Below are 25,534 nucleotides of genomic sequence, written 5' to 3'. Positions count from 1 at the left end.
ACGTATGATTTTTATTCCTAATTAAAAATGTATTTCTTGTTCAGTTTTCAATTAGCAAATTACAGAAGATTTTATTCACATTTTCTGAAAATTTATTAATGAGATTTTATTATTATTCCCCATATAATTTGGTTGACTTTAAAGATGAAGTGTTAGGTAACACTGTGGGTAAATACACATTACTTCGAAAATTCAGACATTTTTGTGAGCATTTTCAATTTCCCAATGCCTGATTTTCAGAACCTGTAAATCGCACTACATTAAGGATTTTTACCATTGAAGTCTTGAACCGACAGTTTCATAATATCTGTATGAAATGTAGAATGTTGACTTCAACCTACCTGAAAAATATGCTGAAATGCAAGACTGAAATTTTATGCCCTGTAATCAAAGATCTGGAAGCGCAAAATTTGATATCTTATACTAACCATTCCACTGCCTGTCTGTGCATCTACGGAAACTTGAACCTTGCCCATAACATTTGACTGATTGGAGCTATGACTTTCATATTTCACAGGTGTAATCCTTGTGACAAGATAGGTATTTCTGGTGACAAGACCTTTAATTGGGAAACTGATTGCATATTTGACCATCTTTGCAAAATGTTACCAAACTTTAACCTTACCCATAACGTTTAAATGGTTCGTGCTAGGGCATTCATACTTTACATGAAATATGCGGAGATAACAAACAATATTCGAACTCAAACATTACAAAATAGGAGCGGAGCAAACATAGACTCCAAAACATCAGAGGTGGGATCAAGTGGCATAGAAGAGTGAGCATCCCCTGCCGACCGGTTATACCCTCCGTGTGCTCCTTGTAATGTGTATTTCTTGTGATGAGACCTTTCCTTGGGATCAAATATTTTTGACATTTTGACCTTGAAGGTTGGCCAACTTTTGAAAAAATTAACCTTAGCCATAGCTTTGGAACAGGTAGTGCTAGGACTTTCATAATTAAGAGGCATATTACTTGCAACAATGCCACCTTTTGGGTACCAACAATTTTGATCCTTTGGCCTTGTAGTTTAGCATACTTTTGGAAAACTTTTACCTTGGCCCTACCTTTTGAACAGTTAGTTCTAGGGCTTTCGTATTTCACTGCTGTTCTTTGTTAAAAAAAAAAAAAAAAAAAAAAACCTAGGTCACTACTGATTTAAACCTTTAACCTTGACTTTAGAGATTGACCTACTTTTGAAAATAAACTATAGCTTTGGCCTTCTAAATGGTTCCTGCTATGGGCTTTTATTCCACATGTGCTTTCCTTGTTACAATACTGTTCCGGAGGTACCATTATTTTTTTTATCCCTTGATCTTATATTTGGTAAACTTATATTAAACCTTTGCCAATTGCATATTGTAAATATGGTCAGATAAAAGTAAAATAATGAATATGCCATTTTTCATACTTATTTATTTCCCATATTTATGTTCATTATAAGTGACCATTTAAATGTATATTAGATAATAGTTCAATTTACAATATGGCATTTGTTATCAGATAATTATAAGTGTATTGCACGTATAACAACAAAAACTACAGTACATTTGGACATATTAAACAGCGATGTACATTTTGTCAGAAAATTATTAGAGGTCATCAGGTCCCATAACTCCCTCAATATATACATCTTTATCTTGAATAAAGTCATCAAATGTGGAACCTCTATTACATGGTGGACTTTTATTCTTATATTCAGTGGAATCTGTAAGAAAATATCAGACCCATTAATATTCAATGATCAACAGAATATTATATTCCAGCTGTTACTGGTAATACTTCACTTGCGGTTAAATTTCTCGAACCTGTAGTAAAGGCTTCAGAGGCAGACAGCTGGGTATCGTGTACTGCAAGTCCAGCCACCAGATTTATAAATATCCTGATAAAATACAAGTACCATCATCCAAATCCCTAGTCAGTCTACATCTAGCTCACAATAAAAATTGAGCATGTAAAAATTCTGTTCATATGGTTTTATTGGCATATATCAAATTAAATTCATACCTGCATCATTCCTTATAGAGTGATTTAATTGGTCCATTATTTTGCACATTTTTAACTACATGTTTATATAAGTAACAGTTGTTGATTTAATTTTTAAAAATGTATTACTTACATGCAGTTGTTCATTTAGTTTGTATAAATGTATCATGAACAGTTGATAATTGAGTTCGTATACATATATCACTAATCATTTGTTAATTTTAGTTTCCATGCTAAAAAGCTGGTATTCTTTCAGGGTTACTTTCTGACTTATCGCTTAGCGAAATATGCATGCTGATAGAATGATCAAATTAACAAACTTTCAAAGACTTATCACAGAGAAAACAAATAAAAATGGAAATATATCTTTATCAACTATATATTTGACATATTCCTAGGTAATTTACTTACCACATGGCAAAGTTTGCTGTGTAGAAATCACTGAATGTAAAGTATGATAAGAGAGATGCTAATATCTGAAATAAAAATGTTACAATTTTCTTTATGTAAAATGATTCATGTTGACTTCAAGTGTTGCAATGTATATGTATATTTTCTATGTTGTCATCTTACAACTAGAGTGACTGAGTGTACACATGCATTTCAAAAAATTTATTCTTTAAACTGAATATGAATGAAATAAATAAAATGCAGATACATTCCTTACCTTGGAAAACCCTTGAACTTTGGCAAAGTCTGTTTGTCCTATTTTTTTCTCTTGTAGATTTATGGAATGAAGAATTAACAAAACCCCAAATACACCACTGAAAAATTAATATTTATATACTAAAATGCAAAAGAAAAGCAGTAATCTACAAGGACTTTCTGTCCATGGACCGTCATTTTAAAATGCTTGATATGTAAGAGCCTGCCGAGGTGTAATGAAGTGAATTTTTGCATCTGCATCTCTCCATCAGGGTCACCTTTCTCTTGAGATTTTCCAGTTTGAGCAATGGAAATGAAGACTGCAGTCATTTTCAGGAAGCCTTCTCATCACTTCAGGAAACAGAAGGAGAATTTATTTCTCGGAATATTGCTATATTACTTATAATGAACAGTTACAACCCTTACAACCCTATATTATTGCCAAATGTTTTGTTAGAGAGGTAATTTTTTATTTCTGCTAAGGGGACTCAAACTTAACTTCTAGCTGGTAATGGTATGAAAATTGTTCAACCACTAAATAATTGTTATTTACAAAGTTGAAGATATCCATACTGTTTAGATACAAAATTCTATCCTATGCATGTATATTTCCCCTTAAAATAGATACATAAGTTTTAGATTAGATATTTATCAAGAACACTATTTCAAGTACTGTAGATCCAAAAAATTTGCAACACCTTATTTTTGAAAAACTACCATTTATAAGCAGAATTTTTAGCAAGGATTTATTTTTGGCATTATTAGTGAGGGTGCTGAGATTGCTAAATTTGAATGTAGCTAAAAATTAATTTTGTTTTAGTTGTAATAGCCTCTGTACTGAGCATTTTAAAATCACTAAAATAACTTCATGCTAAAAATAAACTAGAGATTTTTAAGGACAAATCACTAAATTTTGGTCTCACTAAAATTTCTACTTATACAGTATTTAGTATAAATGAGACAAAAAATTCACAATAATTGTTTTCTAAAGTACATATATTAATTATTTTAAAAGAAATAAAACTTTTGTGAGCAGACAGACACTCGTAATTACACAGTCTTAAGATATTGATATGTCTCTTGAAATATGTTATAAAGTAAATATACCTCAATATACATCCTAGCCAAAATTTGGAAAAATACAGGTAAGGAAATTTAGCTGCCTCCAGCGCATCTCCTGTAAATAATATACATGTAATATGTAAAATAATATCCTTTGAGGATTTTTCATGAACATATCCCCATTCAAATATTGTAAAATCACATATTTTCGTGGGGTCAAATTTTCATGGTTTGATGAAAAAAGATTGATTTTTGGGGATTTGATTTCATGGATGAAGATCTGCTTAGTAGTTCTGTATATGAAATTTAACATTTCGTGGTGGACATGAATTTGTGGGTCTCTTCGTACCTCAAAAACAATGAAAAATTAAATCTCCACAAAAATTTGTGATTTCACAGTATACAAGAGTCCGTCACAACTGATGCAAATTTGGGTGTTTTACTGACTGTAATCATTAATGGCATATCAAGACAGAGATGAAAGCATTGGGCTTTCCATTATCAACTGCTATTTATGCCAAATATGGGTCCATGTCTCTCAGCTGATTCAGTATGCAAGAGTCTGTCCCCAGTAAGCATGTCTAGTACTAGGCACCAATATAACTTTTGGTCCAGCTAGGGCTTATACATGCAGTTACTTGGGAACTAACCTGCCCCCAAATATTTCATTGATTCAAGGTTAGTTTATATTTACTGATATGAATGGACTTGCCCCAAAACTTTAATCTGGTCATTTATCTGGAAACTCTAGGGTAAGATCCAACATCTGAGGCACATCTATAGTACCCCCGGTACTGTGCATCTGCAGATAAATCATTCATATGCAAGTCTGATTACAAAAGAACTTAAAATTACTTGGGAATGGGGCTGCTCCTAAACCCTTCATCTGGTCACTCATCCATAAAATAAAGTCTTAGTCAGATCCAGCATCCAAATCAAGTCTGGTAGTGTTCATCCCTAGATGCATCATCCATGTGATTAAAGAATACACTGGACATGGAGTGATAATTCAGGGTATAAGTTGAACATAATGCACCTTGATTACATACCTGGTACTTTTTGAACAATTTATCAAACTCTTACCTATTAAATAACTTGATGGTGCAAACAAAATTATGCTGTAAATAAAGAATAATATTTCAATTCCCTATTTAATAACAAATTAAAAAAAAACAAGAGGCCCATGGGCCACATCGCTCACCTGAGAAGCTTTGACCATTCTGTTCTTTACCAGATTTCCCCCTTGTTATACATAATGCATCCCCACCCTACCCCACTGATCATAATTTAGACATTTTGAAATCGACACTACCCCATGATCCTTCCATGGGCACATATGTTTCAGCTTTTTTGGCCCAGTGGTTCCTGAGAAGAAGATTTTCAAAGATTTTTCCTATATATTTCTATGTAAAACTTTGATTCCCTATAATGGCCCCGCCCTTCCCCCGGGGGTCATGATTCCTACAATTTAGAATTTACACTACCCGAGAATGCTTCCGCATAAGCTTCACTTTTTCTGGCCCAGTGGTTCTTGAGAAGAAGATTTTCAAAGATTTTTCCTATATATTTCTATGTAAAACTTTGATTCCCCATTGTGGCCCCACCCTTCCCCCGTGGGGTCATGATGTGAACAATTTAGAATGTACACTATATCAGGATGCTTCCACATAAGTTTCAACTTTTCTGGCCCAGTGGTTCTTGAGAAGATGATTTTCAAAGATTTTTCCTATATATTTCTATATCAAACTTTGATTCCCCATTGTGGCCCCGCCCTTCCCCCGGGGGTCATGATTTGAACAATTTAGAATCTACACTACCCCAAGATGCTTCCACATAAGTTTCAGCTTTACTGGCTCAGTGGTTCTTGAGAAGAAGATTTTTTAATGACCCAACCCTATTTTTGTCTTTTCTTGATTATCTCCCCTTGCGAGGGGATATGTCCCTTCATTTTAACAATTTAAATTCCCCTTCACCCAAGGATGCTTTGTACCAAGTTTGGTCAAAATTGGCCCAGTGGTTCTTGAGAAGAAGTCGAAAATGTGAAAAGTTTACGGACGGACAGACGGACGGACGGACGGACGACCGACACAATGTGATCAGAAAAGCTCACTTGAGCCTTCGGCTCAGGTGAGCTAAAAACAAGAACTGGAAATACAAAAAAATATACATTGAATACACTGAAGATTTAATTCTGGAAAATTAAATTGGCACTTTGATATGATACTTTGCTGCTTACAAGAAGCATTTATTTCTTTCAGCAAAATATCAGTAAATATACCTACATTTTTTTCTTTTCTTTCCAGTATATGTAACTACAGTTAAACGAGTCTACTCCATATAAATGACTTTGCAAGTACAGTGTAAATGAAACTATAGTATGAACTCTACTCTGCATATGTCTCTTACCAGTACAATGTAGTTGTAACCATTACGAAGGTTGATCCAAAAGTTCATGGAATTTCTTTCTAAAATGTTATCGTGATTTGATAAAAGCAAATAATAGGCATATTTATAATATAGAGTCATAATGCAACAATAATGGAAAATTTCACTACGTTCCAATTACCAATAAAGTCACACGAGCTTTCTGAAAATGGATAGTTGTGAAACCCGGGGGAGACTTCGACGTAACACTGTGTTAGGTATGCCACGTCACGTTATAGAAGCATCTCATGCTAATGTCCAATTCGAACACGTTATTCTATAAAATGCTGCCTTTTTCTCCATTTTTTTTTCTCAAAAAAAGCCTTGGTATTCTCTCGCACCAACTTATCTTCATTTTTCACTCATATTTCAAAATAATCCCCATCTTTCTATATGATATTCCGATTTCAGTAGCAATGTCAACAAGAGGCCCATGGGCCACATCGCTCACCTGAGTAACTTGGGTGAAGCAGATCTTTAGCAAATTTCCCCTCTTGCTATACCTATCCTGCCCCCTCCATACCCCCTCCCCTTACATGATTTTAATACTTTATAATTACAATACCCAAGGATGCTTCCACATAAGTTTCAGCTTTCCTGGCCCAGTGGTTCTTGAGAAGAAGATTTTTAAAGATTTGTTCTATAGATTTCTATGTAAAACTTGGATTCCCTATTGTAGCCCCCCCCCCCCCCTGCCCCAGGGGTCATGATTTTTAAAATTTAATATCTATACTACCCAAGGATGCTTCCACATAAGTTTCAGCTTTCCTGGCCCAGTGGTTCTTGAGGAGAAGATTTTTAAAGATTATTTCTATATATTTCTATGTAAAACTTGATTCCCTATTGTGGCCCCGCCCTACCCCAAGGGGTCAAGCTTTTAACAATTTAATATCTAAACTACCCAAGGATGCTTCCACATAAGTTTCAACTTTCCTGGCTCAGTGGTTCTTGAGAAGAAGATTTTTAAAGATTTGTTCTATATATTTCTATGTAAAACTTGGATTCCCTATTGTAGCCCCGCCCTACCCCCGGGGGTCATGACTTTTACAATTTAATATTTACACTACCCAAGGATGCTTCCACATAAGTTTCAGCTTTCCTGGCCCGGTGGTTCTTGAGAAGAAGATTTTTAAAGATTATTTCTATATATTTCTATGTAAAACTTAGATTCCCTATTGTAGCCCCACCCTACCCCCAGGGTTCATGATTTTAACAATTTAATATCTACACTACCCAAGGATGCTTCCATATACGTTTCAGCTTTCTTGGCCCAGTGGTTCTTGAGAAGAAGATTTTTTAATGACCCCACCCTATTTTTGTATTTTCTTGATTATCTTCCCTTGGAAGGGGACTTGACCCCTCATTTTAACAATTTAAACTCCCATTCACCCACGGATGCTTTGTACCAAGTTCGGTTAAATTTGGTCCATTGGTTCTTGAGAAGAAGTCGAAAATGTGAAAAGTTTACAGACGGACGGACAGACGGACGACGGACAAAATGTGATCAGAAAAGCTCACTTGAGCCTTCGGCTCAGGTGAGCTAAAAACAGTACGTCAGCTGACAACGTCTATTAATGCTTTCAATTTGTCTAGAGGGATAAACAATGAAAACAGAGCCTCCAAAAGGCGGCCACAACTTTAATCATTGTCCATGGAAGTTCTATTTTTATAAAATTTCTTGCGCCACTTGAAAACCAGTAACTTAAATTAAATGCATTTTCCCCAGTCTATGTCAATAGTATACACATTTAAGATAAAATGATCCCGGGATATTCACAAAACTTATGACTTGACCGAAATTTGACATCGTCTAACAATCGAAAGATGAACAATAATTTTCAACTAATAAACTAGATATCTAGTAAAATCGGTAAAACTCTCACACAAAGGTTTATAAAAGATCAAGCAATCATAATAATGATGTAATTTTTGTTTTCTATAACACATAGGGCAGTTTTATTCTCATTTCAAGTATAATGAATCAAAATGATAATAAACGCGATGTTGTCTCCCCTGCATTTCCAAACATCTGTTTCTATGGTAACTGCCATAGAGTTACTATCACAAATATGTAAAATATTTTCTATTTTAAAATATTCAACAAGTGTCTATATTCTTATTTGTAATTTTCAACCAATTTCACTTATAAATAAATAAAATATGCAGAAATTCCACGAACTTTTTGATCAACCCTCCTATATTTTCAACATTCCACATTTAATTTTTAACAGTAAATGATTAACAACAACATGTTTAAATTTCTGTATAATCTTACCATGCATAATCAAAATTTTAACAGTAGATGTAATTTTAATTCCATTCTGCTCTCATTTCAATTGTAATAAATTATATTAACTTAATACATGTACCCTATGAAATTCTTATCAGTTAAATGAGTTAATGTAAATACAGTGTATTAAATTCATTTTACATCCATTACTTACCAGTAGATGTAATTACAGTACAACTTCTCTACTGAGCTGCAACAAAAGCAATAAGAATTAGTCTAGAAATACATTACACTAAACCTTTGGCAAACTATTAAAAATTCAATTTGCACTCCCAATTATTATAGGACAACAGCTTCTTAAATGGTCTCTAGGTCTCATATAGTTACTTCAAAGACATTTTAAAAAAACAAAAACAAAATGTGTTTGGAAAAACCCTGATGACCCTGTATGGCAGCCTTTGGCAAAGGTTGAAGTTTCTCAAAGGCAAGTCAAACTCCAAGGTCAAATGGTCAAAACTGTTGGAATCCAAAGGGAAGTCTTGACATAAGGAATAAACATGTGAAATATGAAAGCCAAAATACATGTACTAACTGTTCAAAAGTTATTGCCAAGGTTAAAGTCTTTAGAAAGTGGGTCAAACTCTTAGGTCAAGGTCAAAAGGAAAATTTTTTTTTATACTTATTGAAAAGTCTTGTCACAATGCACACACATATCTATTTTACTGAATATAATATACAGTAAAACTTGTCCATTTCACTGGTTCTATAGAAATCGGACAGATTGGGTAGATAATGAATTAAATAATGAGTTTACTGAAAGGGACTTAAAACTTACATCCTTTATATAGACAAGATTTTGGAATACAATACATTCTGATTTGCCAATTATAAGTTTTAATGTGTTCATATACATGCATTCTCAAATTGATCCCTGGTAAGAGTATAACAAATTAAGACAAGAGGCCCATGGGCCTTATACGAGGGGTGATCAAAAAGTTCGCAAACTAATTGAATAACTTCTATACAAGAAACAATATTTGGTTTTAATGTTGATTATATTTTAAATTAATCCTCCCCAATTTTAATGCACATCAACCACCGTTCTGCGCATGCGCGAATCACGTGATATTGGCGGTCACGTGACCCCCTCCGTAGCGTTCTGTCACAAAAGTTAAAAGATTTTTCCGAGTTTTATGTTTCTTTCCATGTGAATTAATTTTTATGACAAGAACAGTTAATTTGTCAGAAATGGTCATATCTCGGCAACAGAATGGGTGGATAATAACATCTTTTCCAAAAATAAGCATGGCGACCATTAAAACACAAATCTTCTGTCTCAGGAGAGACCTTTATTCAAGGTGGATAGAGAATGGGTGCATCCTTTTTATCATATCTAATATGTTAAAAATCTAAAGTAAACGATATCTTAGGTATTTTTTAAAATACTTATATCATTGTTCAAATATTCAACTATTTTTCAAAGTGCTAATTGGAGGTCTTTGATAGCAAATTGCTTAATTAACAAGAGGCCCACGGGCCTTATAGGTCACCTGAGCATTATGCAACAACATTCCAGTTACAGTGTATTGAATTTGATTCAATAACATGTTTTAAGCCAGATGCTATATGGCATTCACAATTTTGAAAGAGCACCATTGATCATCATAACAATAAACTTAGCAGTCGCTTAGCTTGGTTACTGAATACCCATATGCAGGGTAGGGGAACAAAAATGCACTCCAACTAATCAGTAATATTCATCAATAATCAGTATTGCCCTTAACACTCTGACATAAACCCATGAACCTAGGTTGCACAAATTTAAAAGGCACCCTTAAAATTGCCTATCAAAAAGTAAATAAATGTTTTATAAATTCAAAAGACCAGATTTCAAACAGTTAATTCATTTCCAATATATATTAAGTAGAGCCCCCCACCCCTGACCCTGGGGCCTTGAAATTCACAATTCTGCAAGATTAGGGCCCTTGCTCATCATAACTATATAGGTAGTTCATCTACTTCATACCCAGAGACAGAGAAGAAAATTTTCAAAGATTTAATGTATTTTCACTATATAATCAATAGAGCCCCACCCTAACACCAGAACCCCTGACCCTGGGGTCATAAAATTCACAATTTTTGTAGAGGCACTCTTGCTCATCATAACTTTGCATTTAGTTGGTTTATTTAATACCTAGGAGCAGAGAAGATTTTCAAAGAATTCATGTAATTTCACTATATAATCAATAGAGCCCCCCTCCCCCAACACCAGAACCCTTGATGATAGGGCCATTAAATTCACAATTTTGGTTGAGGCACACTTGCTCATCATAACTATGCACTTAGTTAGTTTATATAATACCTAGGAGCAGAGAAGAAGATTTTCAAGGAATTCACATATTTTTACTATATAATCAATAGAGCCCCCCCCCCCCCCCAAACCAGAACCCTTGACCCTGGGGCCATAAAATTCACAATCTTAGTTGAGGAACACTTGCTTATCATCATTATGTACTTAGTTAGTTTATTTGATACCTAGGAGTTGAGAAGAAGATTTTCAAAGAATTCATGTAATTTCACTATATAATCAATAGAGCCCCCCCCCCCCAACACCAGAACCCTTGACCCTGGGGCCATAAAATTCACAATTTTTGTAGAGGCACTCTTGCTCATCATAACTATGCACTTAGTTAGTTTATTTAATACCTAGGAGCAGCGAAAAAGATTTTCAAAGAATTCATGTTATTTCACAATATAATCAATAGAGCCCCCCCCCCCCCCCAACACCAGAACCCTTGACCCTGGGGCCATAAAATTCACAATTTTGGTAGAGGCACTCATTCTCATCATAACTTTGCACTTAGTTAGTTTGTTTAATACCTAGAAGCAGAGAAGAAGATTTTCAAAGAATTCATGTACATGTAATTCCACTATATAATCTATAGACCCCCCCCCAACACCAGAACCCTTGACCCTGGGGCCATAAAATTCACAATTTTGGTAGAGGCACTCTTGCTCATCATAACTTTTTACTTACTTGGTTTATTTGATACCCAGGGGCAGAGAAGAAGATTTTCAAAGAAATCATGTATTTTTACTATATAATCAATAGAGCCCCACCCTAACACCAGAACCCCTGACCCTGGGGCCATAAAATTCACAAATTTGGTAGAGGCACTCTTACTCATCATAACTATGTACTTAGTTTGTTTATTTAATACTCAGGAGCAGAGAAGAAGATTTTCAAAGAAATAATGCATTTTCACTACATACTTATTTAGCCCCGCCCTAGCACTAGAACCCCTGACCCCAGGGCCATGAATTTCACAATTTTGGTAGAGGACTCAATCCTGATTACAATCATGCAAACAGTTTGACTGCTTGATGTCCAGGAGTATCCTAAGAAGAAGATTTTTAAAGATTGCATTAATTTTAGTGGTTTTGGCCCCACCCCTCAGGCCCCAGGGGGGCAGGGACCATGAAATTCACAATTTTTGTTCCCCTTCACCCATAGATGCTTTGTGCCAAATTTGGTCGAAATTGGTGCAGTGGTTGCAGAGAAGAAGCTGAAAATGTTCAAATGTTAACGCACGACACACGACACACGCCACACGACGACGGACGAAAACGGATAGCAATAGGTCACCTGAGTTTACTCAGGTGACCTAAAAATACATATCTTTTCAAACTTGCTTTCACTGGGCAAGATGACAAGTATCATTTTTAACCATCAGCCTTCCTTCACTAAAACGATTAATCCAATCATTAATTAAATTTATAGGAACTCATTTATCTCAATAAGCTGTGTACAAATTATTATATGATACTGTAGAGGGATTTCTAAGATATTACAATAAATTGTACAGTCGTTTGTTGAATGAGTTCTACTGAGACAACCATTTTTCGTCACAAGTGACCTAAATAGTGACGTCATTTTCACATTGTGACGTCACAAACAAGGAGAGAAACTTTATTCAGCATATGCTATTTATAGACCTTGTGTATGGCTATGTGTGTACCGAATTTCATTCTAATCTGAATTGTGGTTTTGTAGATATAGAGATAGTTTGCGAACTTTTTGATCACCCCTTGTAGGTCACCTGAGTATTATGTAACAACTTTCCAACAATTGAATTTGGTTCATATTGTAAAACAGAGGCCATGAAATTCACAATTTTGAAAGGGGCACCACTGCTTATCATAATTATACACTAAGCATGCTTACTCTGGTTACTTAATACCCAGAGATAGATCAGAGCAACAGAAAACACATTTCCACTTTATAACCAGTTGTGCACCCGAACCAACAGGAACCACTGACCCTGGGGCCACACATTTCAAAATACTGGAAATTTTATCATAAATTTTATTATATCATCAATGGCTGATTAATACAAAAGAGCAGATTTCAAAGCATTTATTTATTTTCAGACTTTGTAACCCCCTCTCCCTCAGTATGCATGACCCAAGGGGCCCTGAAATAAACCATTTTGGAAGAGGAACCTTTTTTCATCATAAAAATGTACTTAAATCATTGGCATAATACCCAGGAGCAAAGGAAAATATTTTCAAAGAATTCATGCCTTTTCACTATAATCATAATCATTAGAGCCCCGCCCTAACACTAGAACTCCTGACCCAGGGGCCATGAAATTCACGAATTTGGAAGAGGCAGCCTTCCTCATCATATCTATATACATAAGTCATTGGTTTAATACCCAGGAGAGAAAAGATTTTTTTAAAAATTATTCATTTTCATCAATATAGCCCACCCTAACACCAGAACCCCCACCACCATGGGCCATAAAATTAACAATTTTGGAAGAGGCAGTCTTGTTTAACATAAGTATTTACTTAGATAGTTTGTTTAATACCAAAGAGCAGAGAAGAGGATTTTCAAAGAAAGGAATTTTCACTATATAATCTATATAGTCCAGCCCTAACCCCTGACCCTGGGGTCATGAAATTCACAACTTTGGACGTGGCAGCTATATCTAAGATAAGTATATACTTGGTTAGTTTATTCAATGCCCAGGAGCAGAGAAGAAGATTTTCAAAGAAATCATGCATTTTCACTATATAATCTATTTAGCTCCACCCTAACACTAGAACCTCTGACCCTGGGGTCATGAATTTCACAATTTTGGTAGAAGACTCAATGCTGATTACAATCATGCCAACAGTTTGACTGCTTGATGTCCAGGAGTAAAGAAAAAGATTTTTAAACATTGCATTAATTTTAGTGGTTTTATCACCATATTTCAGGCCCCAGGGGGGCAGGGACCATGAAATTCATAAATTTTGTTCCTCTTAGATGCTTTATGCCAAAATTGGTTGAAATTCGTTGAACGGTTGCAGAGAAAAAGCTGAAAATGTTCAAATATCAACATACAACACATGATGATGGACAAAAACAGATAGCAATAGGTAACCTGAGTTTACCCAGGTGACCTAAAAATCAGTAATGCTCCAATGTTGAACCCTGGTGTACATCAATTCTGCTTTACCTAGATTTCAATCGCCCTTTCATCAATTTTGTATAAATCTGTAAGCCTCCTACAGAAAAAAAGATTTCATCATATTAAAGTTTTGACAAAGTAAAATTTCCAGAAGTGGTGATAGAAAAAACTATAAAATAACTTTCTCATAGACCTTTTAACATTTTAAGCAGAAATCAGCAAGAATAAAGTGCTTTTAGCATGTTTTACTGCATGTAACAAAAATAACTTTTATACCAGTAAGTAGTTATTTTCCTCATACATGTATAACTCATTACTTCTTTGTATATGTAACTATAAACTTATTTTGATAATTCATTTTTACCTGTAAAAATTATATGAAGTCCAATCCAGATATATCCTTCTTGACTAAACTGAAAAAAAAATCCAATCATTTAATACAAGATATTTATTACTGTTTGTTTTTTTTGTATATATATAGTGATTAGGTAAAATCAAAAACAGTATGTTACCGGCCCCTGTGCAGTTAACCAGGTAAATATCCAATGATGGGAGTACATATATTGCTTAGTAAAACTGCTATTTGGTTACTCATACATATAAAATTTATATCTCTATATGTTAAAATCAGAAGGTAAAAATATAATTTTATTCATAAAAATCCATATTTAATTTACCGTTATTTAAGGAATATCTGTTTTATTTTTCAATTTCATGATGTGATCAATTGATTGGCTTGCGTGATAATTTGCATAAATGCCAAAGGCGTTTATGCATAAAATTATCAAGCAAGCCAATCGATTGATCATCGTCATGAAATTGAACAAGAGGCCCATGAGCATCATGCAACAACTTTCCAATGATTGAGTTTGGTTCATGTTTTAAACTAGACACCATGGCATTCAAAATTTTGAAAAAGAAACCATTACTCATCATAACTATACACTTAGATTTAACGTATTTCCACTATAATCAATAGAGCCCCGCCCTAACACAAGAAACCTTGACCCTGGGGCCATAAAATTCACAATTTTGAAAGAGGCATTCTTGCTCATCATAACTATGTACTTAGTTAGTTTATTTAATACCCAGGAGCAGAGAAGATTTTCAAAGAATTAATGCATTTTCACTATATATAATCAATAGAGCCCCGCCCGAACACCAGGAACCCTGACCCTGGGGCCATAAAATTCAAAACTTTGAAAGAGGCATTCTTGCTCATCATAACTATATACTTAGTTAGGTTATTTAATACCCAGAAGCAGAGAAGAAGATTTTCAAAGAATTAATGTATTTTCACTATATACTCAATAGAGCCCTATCCTAACACAAGAACCCTTGACCCTGGGGCCATAAAATTCACAATTTTGGAAGAGGTTTCTTGCTCATCATAACTATGTGCTTAGTTAATTTATTTAATACCCAGGAGCAGAGAAGAAGATTTTCAAAGAATTAATGTATTTTCACTATATAAATCAACAGAGCCCCGCCCTAACACCAGAACCCCTGACCCTGGGGCCATAAAAAATCACAACTTTGAAAGAGGCATAATATATACTTAGTTAATTCATTTAATACCCAGGAGCAGAGAAGATTTTCAAAGAATTAATGTATTTTCACTATATAATCAATAGAGCCCCGCCCTAACACCAGAACCCCTGACCCTGGGGCTATAAAATTCACAATTTTGGAAGAGGCAATCTTGCTTATCATAACTATATACTTAGTTAGTTTATTTAATACTCAGGAACAGAGAAGAAGACTTTCAAAGAAATAATGCACTTTTACTATATGATCTATATAGCCCCACCCTAACCCCAGAACCCCTGACCCAGGGGCCATGAATTTCACAATTTTGGTAGAAGACTCAATTTTGATTATCATCATGCCAACAGTTTGACTGCTAGATGTCCAGGAGTAAAGGAGAAGATTTTTAAAGATTGCATTAATTTTGGTGGTTTTGGCCCCACCCCTCAGGCCCCAGGGGGGCAGGGCCATCAATTTCACAATTTTTGTTCCCCTTTACCCATAGATGCTGTATACCAAATTTGGTTGAAATTGGCTTAGCAGTTCTAGAGAAGAAGCTGAAAATGTTCAAAAGTTTACCACCGATTGAAGACGAACGACATACGACGGATGAAAACAGATAGCAATAGGTCACCTGAGTGACTCAGGTGACCTAAAAATCTGACAGTTATTCCTTATATTTACATGCTTTGATTCTGCCAATCCACGTGCTCCAAGCCCTGCTTCTGTCTAGCTATTTGTCCCGCCCAGCATGTGATTTCTTTAACCGCGCCAATACATTGATGGGGAAATAAAGTACATTTACATTTCGTAATTTTATCTTGTACGTACAAAGACAATGGAAATGTAAATATTTAACTATAATTCAATTCTGGTTGTAACACTGTGTTTGATTGGATAAAAAATTTACTTTATATCGTATAAAATGGGTTGCCTATGTCACAATGACTTTTATCGAAAACGTATCGATCTGCCTGACGTTACATTCAAATTTTGTACAAATATTGAAGTCATTTTGTTAGAACAGTCATCTCTTTTTCTTACATCAAATGAATGAAAATTAAATTATAAGCAATGAATTTAATAGCTACCCATTTTATACGGTATAAACTGGGTTGGAACAGTTTATGCTTTAAGCGTAAACTGCCCCAACCCAGTTTATACCGTATAAAATGGGTAGCTATTAAATTCATTCCTTAAATAAACTTGACTTAGCATTTTACAAATATGGCCGATTTGTTTTGATAAGTATTTCACAAATTATCTAATTGGAGGCTTTGATTGCCAATGGATATACAAGTTATGAATTGAATTAATCATAATTACCTTTTTATAATAAATGTGTGCTAGTCCAAAGTACTAGTTTAAGAGGCAGCCGCTGTATGCATGAAAATAATCTAAAATGAGTTACTAAACTTCAAAATAAAGGTGTGAAGTGTTTGAAATATCAGTTTAATATCTAGCTGTGTGTCAGTTTGATTTTTACCTGTGGGTCAGTTTGATAATAACCTGGGGGTTAATTTGATATTTACCTGTGTGTCAGTTTGTTATTTACCTGTGTGTCAGTGCGATATTTACCTGTGGGTCAGTTTGATATTTACCTGTGGGTCAATTTGATATTTACCTGTGTGTCAGTTTGTTATTAACTTGTATGTCAGTTTGATATTTACCTGTGCATCAGTTTGATATTTACCTGTGGTTCAGTTTGATATTTACCAGTGGGTCAGTTTGATATTTACCAGTGGGTCAGTTTGATGTTTACCTGTGGGTCAGTATGATACTTACCAGTGGGTCAGTTTGATATTTACCAGTGGGTCAGTTTGACGTTTACCTATGGGTCAGTATGATACTTACCTGTGGGTCAGTTTGATATTTACCTGTGGGTCAGTTTAATATTTACCTGTGGGTTAATTTGATATTTACCTGTGGGTCATTGTGATATTTACCTGTGGGTATGATATTTACCTGTGTGTCAGTGTGATATTTACCTGTCGGTCGGTTTGATATTTACCTGTGGGTCAGTGTGACATTTACTTGTGGGTCAGTGTGATATTTACCTGTGGGTCAGTTTGATATTTACTGGTGGGTCAATTTGATATTTACCTGTGGGTCAGTGTGGATGATGATAATGGATGATATCACTGTCAGCATCATCATACAGTAGGTAAAGAAACTTGTCAACTGTCAATTAAATCAAAGAGGAGTTTAAAGAACAAGATGAGTGTTAGATTATCAAGCTTAATTAAATTTAAGATTTATTGCAACAAAAAATAATCAAAAATAAAACAGGTAATGAAATATGAAGGAGCACATATTGAAATTTTTTTATGGAAAAAAAAAACAAACAAACAAACAAAAAAACAAAAAACAAAGACTCACACCAATTGAGTAAGTTCAAAACACCAAATGAGAAGGTTCAAAATATAGACATTTCATTAAAAAAAAAAAAACAAGAGGCCCATGGACCACATTGATAACCTGAGCAACTCTGCTAAAGAAACAAATCTAACTTCAGAACTGAATTTTCAAAAAAAATATATAAATATTCTGTACATACATGCTCCTGCATGGTCAGAGAAAGGGACAGGATTTGAGCAAACTTGAATCTATATCAACTAACTGAGGATGCTTCAATCTACATTTACGTGTAAATATAACTAATTATGGCTTTAAAAGATTTTTCTTTTTTTTTCTTATACATTCCTATGTTAAAATTTCATCCACCAGTCCTGCCTGCCCGACCCCCAAGGGTAACGTTTTTAACAAAACTGAAACAACACTGCCTGACAATGCTCATGTATTGATATAAATAACAATGGCTAAGTGTTGAGAGGATAATTTTCAAAGATATTTCTTCTATAATCCTTTGCACTACTTCTTTTTTATCTTTTAATATCCCCAGGGGAGGAGGGGGGCATGATTTGAACAACTTAAAAACTTTATGGTTTACGGACAACAGGTGGATGCCAGACACCCTTTGATCAGAAAAAAAAAATTAACTAGGCCTTTGACACATGTGAGCTAAAAATACAAACAGATGGTCAGTCAAAGGAAACCTTAATATCACATAAGTTCTGGTCTCAGACCAGAAGAGCTAAGCAAGGACCTGCTACAAGACTTGAACCTTCTCATCAAAGCAATTTTAGTAGGTGTGAATTCAGAAATTGATAAGATTTGCACGTTTTGTTTAGGTATGGCTTACAATTACTAGGGAATGGACGGACTAAAATACTATCCTACTTTGTTGAGGGAAGTTAAGAAATCTTAAGAGGCTCTAAGCACTGGGGAAATTATAAGATGATTTAAAGAAAACAAGAGGTACCATGAACAAACAACATAAAACATATCAAAATAACCCTACCCCATATGAAAATAAAATTGTTTTAAAGATATAAACACTATATACACTTCTAATTTTAATATGCAGGAAAAAAACTTAAAAGAGATTTGAGGTACATATTGTGTAATTAAAAAAAATATTTCCACAAGATTAATTGTTGTTAAATGACAGGGATAGGTCAAAATTTAAAAAAAATTTCCAACATGTCTAACATGGCAGGTAATCTTTACTGTAAAATGTACCATTTTGATGGAATAAGAACTCTACAGTGTTTAGAACCTCCTCCTTTTTTAAATGCTGCACATGAATTACCAAAAACTCTGACGACACAGAACATCTATATAAATCCAGAGCATGTGATTACCAGCAGATATATCGAAATCATATGTCTCATATCTTTTTTTAGTGATAAATATAGATAATCATTTTTAAAACAATTTAATCACACACCCTGGATATATTTCTTTAGCCGATTATCTTTACCTCAAAATACATTAATGGCCTATTGTACACAATAAGCTATATTTTAAAGAAAAAGAAACAGAAAGAAAACATAAATATGAAGGGGGTAAATAAAGTTGTTCAAATAAAGAAATTTTATGACTATGCAAACTGTTGAATGTAGTCCAAATATTAACAATTAAATACTTCTATCATCCAGTTATGTGCTGTATGACATGTGAAGCACAGACAAATTTACGTCAGTACATAAAGTTTAAATCTGAACTCACTGTTTGAGTAATAATCATCTGGACTCCACACACAATGACTGAGGCAAGGTTTTGGAGAGCAAAGAACACTGGCATTGGCTGCAAAAGGAGTAGAACAACTGAGAAACAAGAGGCCCAGGGGCCACATCGCTCACCTTAGCAATTGGCTAGAAAAAGCACATATCAGATCAAAACTGAAAGTTTACTGAGGGGGGAGGGGGCATGAATTTTAACCCCCCAAGGGGGTCATGATTTTAACAAACTTGAATCTACACTACCTAAGATGATTCCCTATAAATATCACTAAGCATGGCTTTAAAGTACTTGAAAAGAAGATTTTAAAAGGTTTCCCTATATATTCCTATGTAAAACTTTGATTGGCCATTTTGGCCCCACCCTACCCCCAGGGGTCATGATTTGAACAAACTTCAATCTACACTACCTGAGGATGATTTCACATGAGTTTCATCTTTCCTGGCCCAGTGGTTCTTGAGAAGAAGATTTTTAAAGATTTTTCGTATATATTTCTATGTAAAACTTTGATCGGCCATTTTGGCCCCACCCTACCCCCAGGGGTCATGATTTGAACAAACTTCAATCTACACTACCTGAGGATGATTCCACATGAGGTTCATCTTTCCTGGCCCAGTGGTTCTTGAGAAGAAGATTTTTTAACAAGAGGCCCACGGGCCTTATAGGTCACCTGAGTATTGTGTAACAACTTTCAAACAATTAAATTTGGTTCGTGTTAAAACCGGAGGCCATGAAATTCACAATTTACAATTTTGAAAGAGGCACCATTGCTTATCATAATTATTAACTTAGCATGCTTACTCTATTTACTTAATACCCAGAGGTAGATCAGAGTAACAAAGAGAAAATGCACTTCCACTTTATAACCAGTTGTGCACCTCACCCCAAAGGAACCACTGACCCAGGGCCATATATTTCAAAATTTTGCAAATTTTATCATAAAATGGCTGATTGATACCAAAGAGCAGATTTCAAAGCATTAATTTATTTTCAGGCTATGTAACCACCCCCACCCCCCCCCCCTTTTGACCCTGGGGGCATTAAAAACCACTTTGCTAGATGCACCTTTCTTCATCATAAATATATATATACTTGGATCATTGGCTTAAAACCCAGAAGCAAAGAAAAATATTTACAAAGAATAAATGTATTTTTACTATATAATCAATAGAGCCCCGACTTAACACCAGAACCCCTGACCCTGGGGCCATAAAATTCACAATTTGGGAAGAGGCACTCTTGCTCACCATAACTATGTGCTTAGTTAGTTAATCTAATACCCAGGAGCAGAGGAGAAGATTTTCAAAGAAATAATGCATTTTCACTATATAATCAATAGAGCCCCGCCCTAACACCAGAACCCCTGACCCTGGGGCCATAAAATTCACAATTTTGGAAGAGGCACTCTTGCTCATCAGAACTATGTGCTTAGTTAGTTTATCTAATACCCAGGAGCAGAGAAGAAGATTTCCAAAGAAATAATGCATTTTCACTATATAATCTATAGAGCCCAGCCCTAACACCAGAACCCCTGACCCTGGGGCCATAAAATTCACAATTTTGTAAGAGGCACTCTTGCTCATCATAACTATGTGCTTATTTAGTGTATTTAATACCCAGGAGCAGAGAAGAAGATTTTCAAAGAAATAATGCATTTTCACTATACTATCTATAGAGCCCCGCCCTAACACCAGAACCCCTGACCCTGGGGCCATAAAATTCACAAATCTGGAAGAGGCACTCGTGCTCATCATAACTATGTGCTTATGCCCTGTTCACACGACAAGTTTAATTCGCAGTAAATTAATGCGAAGCAAACTAATGCGAATCAAACTAATGCGAATTAAATTGCGTTCACACGACAGCTAATGCGAAGTAAACTAATGCGAATTAAAATTTTACTTCGACAGTCAGGCGTGAGGAAGGCTATTATGACGTCATTTGCAAATCACGTCACCTTATGCAGAAGCAGATGCATTTGACATAATGTCACAGTGTCTGGAGACATATTCTAGTGATTAAGACATTTTTTCTTAGTTTTTGACTCAAAAATAGCACAAGTACTTAAAGTTGACCACCGACATGATGCATTTGACTTAGTTTTGCCATTACGCATGCCCCAAAATTTAATTCGAATTAGCTTCGCTTAGCGTTCACACGAAGCTAATGCGAAGTAATTTAATGCGCAGTAAACTAATGCGAAGTAAACTAATCCGCATTAAATTCTCCGTGTGAACGCTAAGCGAAGCTAATTCGCAGTAAACTTACGTTTAATTCGAATTAAACTCTCCGTGTGAACAGGGCATTAGTTAGTTTATCTAATACCCAGGAGCAGAGAAGAAGATTTTCAGAGAAATAATGCATTTTCACTATATAATCTATAGAGCCCCGCCCTAACACCAGAACCCCTGACCCTGGGGCCATGAAATTCACAAATCTGGAAGAGGCACTCTTGCTCATCATAACTATGTGCTTAGTTAGTGTATTTAATACCCAGGAGAGAGAAGAAGATTTTCAAAGAAATAATGCATTTTCACTATACAATCTATAGAGCCCAGCCCTAGCACTAGAACCCCTGACCCTGGGGCCATGAATTTCACAATTTTGGTAGAGGACTCAATGCTCATTACATTCATGCCAATAGTTTGCCTGCTTGATGTCCAGGAGTAAAGAAGAAGATTTTTAAAGATTTCATTAATTTTAGTGGTTTTGGCCCCACCCCTCAGGCCCCAGGGGGGCGGGGACCATGAAATTCACAATTTTTGTTCCCCTCCACCCATAGATGCTGTATACCAAATTTGGTTGAAATTGGTTCAGTGGTTTCAGAGAAGAAGCTGAAAATGTTCAAATGTTAACACACGACACACGACGGACGACGAAAACGGATAGCAATAGGTCACCTGAGTTACTCAGGTGACCTAAAAATGCTATTAATTTTTTACTAATTCATAATTATCTCCCCTTGGAAGAGGGCGTGGCCCCTCATTTGAACAAACTTGAATCCCCTTCACCCAAGGATACTTTGTGCCAAGTTTGGTTGAAATTGGTCCAGTGGTTCTTGAGAAGAAGATGAAAATGTGAAAAGTTTACGACGACAACAACAACGACGACAGACAACGGACAAATTTTGATCAGAAAAGCTCACTTGAGCCTTTGGCTCAGGTGAGCTAAAAAGGTATCCTAACAAAGAAGTCCTAGTGTCTCACATTGGATTAGTTTAATGTGCATTTAGGCTTTTACAAAATCACATAAAGTGGACAAATATAGGTAAAAATCAACTTCTTCTGCATTTTTCCCCCTTTTATCATTTCACAGATTGTCTAAATAAACGGAAATAAATGTTCCTGTTTCATCATGGCTTACTCCTACTGACACAAAACCAGTTATATACCAAGTTAGCGAGACCCTTTGATCCTGAGTAGACTGAACCAGCAAAGAGCATCATCCCAGGGATCCAATGAACCCAGTCTGACCTATATACGGAGAGGAGTTAATTATTTAATTGATATTAAATTAAAGATAACACCTTTTACACAGGCAAATAACATCTCTTATACCAACAAAATTAAACATGTTAAATGTAGGAAGAAAGTTAAACTTGTAGGTTGTAAAACCTGTTTGTGTCTGTCAGCATCGGTGGAACACGCTTTGTGATAACAAGGAGTTGTAGAACTACGAAACCAACCAGAGTCTGCCATCTGTAAGGTTCAACACTTATAGTTATAACAACACTCAATAGCTACTTAAGTAGTATTTCAGGACTTACCTAGGACAGGATCCTCTTTTTTAGGGTTCTCTGAAATTTATATTTCAAAAATTCTAGTTGAGAACACATATTGTAAACTGAAGAGTTCTACATGTATTTCCATGAATTTGACACTATTAGAGTGATCTCCCCATAGACTTAGTTCTTCTAGTTTTTTCCCTATCATATTCTCATTTAAGGGTTGCATCCTTATTTTTCAGTAAAAGTGAAAGTCCTTGAGTCATTGATGCTCTTAGATAAATTTGACACCTTCACCTTAGGAGATCTAAAAGTTGAGTGGTATTGGGCAGCAGACATAGCCTACAGTGTATTTTAATCCAGAGTCCCTACAGTAAATCTTATAGTATTCAACATCATAATACTAACCCTTTACTTGGTGAAAACTCATAAAATGCAAACTTGATGAAGAAGAATATTTTAATTATATTGCATTGTATAATGCATATAACATGAAATAAAATTTATATAAAAAAGTTCTTGTCATGAATGCATTAAATATTATCACATATCACATTAAAACGTACTGTACAAGATATTAAATAACAAAAACAAATACATACCCTTGAAAAACAGTTGGGTATTTAAACTCCAAGACAGACAGGACATACTGTAAAATGAAAGAAGTAAGAATTGATTTTCATTGTGAACAAGAACAAGAGGCCCATTGACTTTAATGGTCACCTGAGTTTCTCAGATATGACTACTAAATGGAATTATTATACCTCTACTGTAATTACTCTATATAAAATTAATACAATAAAACTGTCTATTTCCCTGAGAAGAGACTACATGTACATCCCTCATCTGAAGACTACTCCCTGGAAAATCAGAGCTACTCCCTGGGACTACTCCCTCATGAATATTTATTAAAGTGTTCAGTGGGCAGAGCTTTCAAGGAATCTCGAGTCTGTGACGTCATGTTATTAGCAATGTAACTATGACGTCAAAACATTTTGACATGCGATGTCAAAATCATACTTGAATTCTAGCAAAATGAAGACAACGATAATTCTTTGAAATGTCAGTGAAAATACTTTTTAAAAATAATTTCATTGCTTTAGGACACGATGTATTACTTATCATACAATGTGTTAAACCGCATACATTTGTAATTATACCTTTATAGTGGTTTTTTTTTTCAAATTTCGGAATATCTGGTAAAAAAAATTAAATCCCCTATGATTGTTTCGGTATAATAAAACAGTTATGAAATGAGAACTCGGGAAATAGCGATTTATGGTTCCCCTCGGCAGGAAACTATTTCCCTCGGTGGCTTCGCTGCCTCTTGAAATAGTTTCCTCCCTTGGGGAACCATAAATTTGCTATTTCCCTCGTACCCATTCCATAACTGTATACTATTGTCTAAACATGCTCAAGTGACAAAGATTTCACAGGTTGGTAAGGACTGATTATTATCACATTCATGCAGCTTTATGTCCTAGAAGTTCAAGAGTAAAGAAGGCATTAGGCATTAATGACCACTCACATTTAAAATATGTATTTTATTGTCACTTTTTTTCAGATCAGGTTAATGACTCTGTTTGTTGTCAGATTCATTAAAAATTGCCTGTATGAACATTACTCCTTTTTCGCTCTATACTATTTGTTTTTTTAATTTTGCGAGATGTTTTTAGACTTACCTTGTTGACAAAGTTTGTAAGGACAAATAACAAGAAAAAGGTTCCTATTTCTGATGCCATTTTCCTCTCAACATCTAAAAGATAAGTCATCTTTGTAACATATATCCCTGTTCCCACCTCTGTCAGCTCCTGGTGTTATTAGTAATCCCTGATTGCTGGTTAATTATGGAAACACTCACATACATAACTCTTTGTCTGCATCACGATTTACTGGGCCTTCACTTTAAGTCAATAATAGAATACCTAGGATTCACAAGTTTTACCAAAGTAAGGATAATAGACTGTAAATTACTAAATCCATATTGTATTTATTGATTACTGCATGTTGCTTAAAGAGACTCGTCATTTGTTTCGCAGCTGTTTTCTTTTTCTTATTCCGATAATGATGTACGATACAGATAAGTGAATTTTTTACTATTGTCACTTGCTATAATAACTAAACTACACTCTTTTAAAATATGTTTTGTACTACAGTCCAGATTAATTCTTCTAACTCTAAACGGATCAAGTGAAAATAAAGAGAAACTCAAGACATTCACGTGTAAACTAATATATTACGGAATGGCTATATAACGTTAAAAAATTTTCTATTTTATAACTACTATTATTATTTAAAGAATGAGACTAAGAAGATTTTTTTTATATTATATATGAAGAATAAAACAATATTAAAGCATATCGCTATATTTCATAACAATAATTATACCGGAAA

At 34.9% G+C, this 25,534-nt stretch overlaps 1 protein-coding gene across 1 annotated transcript; it reads right to left on the bottom strand.

The window, feature by feature from the left end:
- Nucleotides 1-1,386: 1,386 nt before the first annotated feature.
- LOC134265826 (transmembrane protein 241-like) lies at nt 1,387-25,288 on the bottom strand. Its single transcript, XM_062748049.1, has 15 exons — nt 24,823-25,288; nt 23,743-23,789; nt 23,031-23,114; nt 22,808-22,889; nt 19,405-19,482; nt 17,437-17,514; nt 14,171-14,219; nt 13,855-13,903; nt 8,562-8,597; nt 4,777-4,811; nt 3,739-3,808; nt 2,654-2,750; nt 2,398-2,462; nt 1,809-1,882; nt 1,387-1,708 (listed from the first exon to the last, which is right to left on the bottom strand). Exons 1-15 carry the CDS (start codon nt 24,910-24,912, stop codon nt 1,593-1,595), a joined length of 1,050 nt encoding a protein of 349 aa, XP_062604033.1. The 5' UTR covers nt 24,913-25,288; the 3' UTR covers nt 1,387-1,592.
- Nucleotides 25,289-25,534: the final 246 nt, after the last annotated feature.

Source organism: Saccostrea cucullata, unplaced genomic scaffold (genome assembly GCF_032062105.1).
Source record: "Saccostrea cucullata isolate Sc308-1 unplaced genomic scaffold, CSIRO_AGI_Scuc_v1 ctg703, whole genome shotgun sequence".
NCBI lineage: Eukaryota > Metazoa > Mollusca > Bivalvia > Ostreida > Ostreidae > Saccostrea > Saccostrea cuccullata.
The sequence above is the reverse complement of the archived record's forward strand: the minus strand, read 5'-3'. Positions and strand labels throughout refer to the sequence as shown.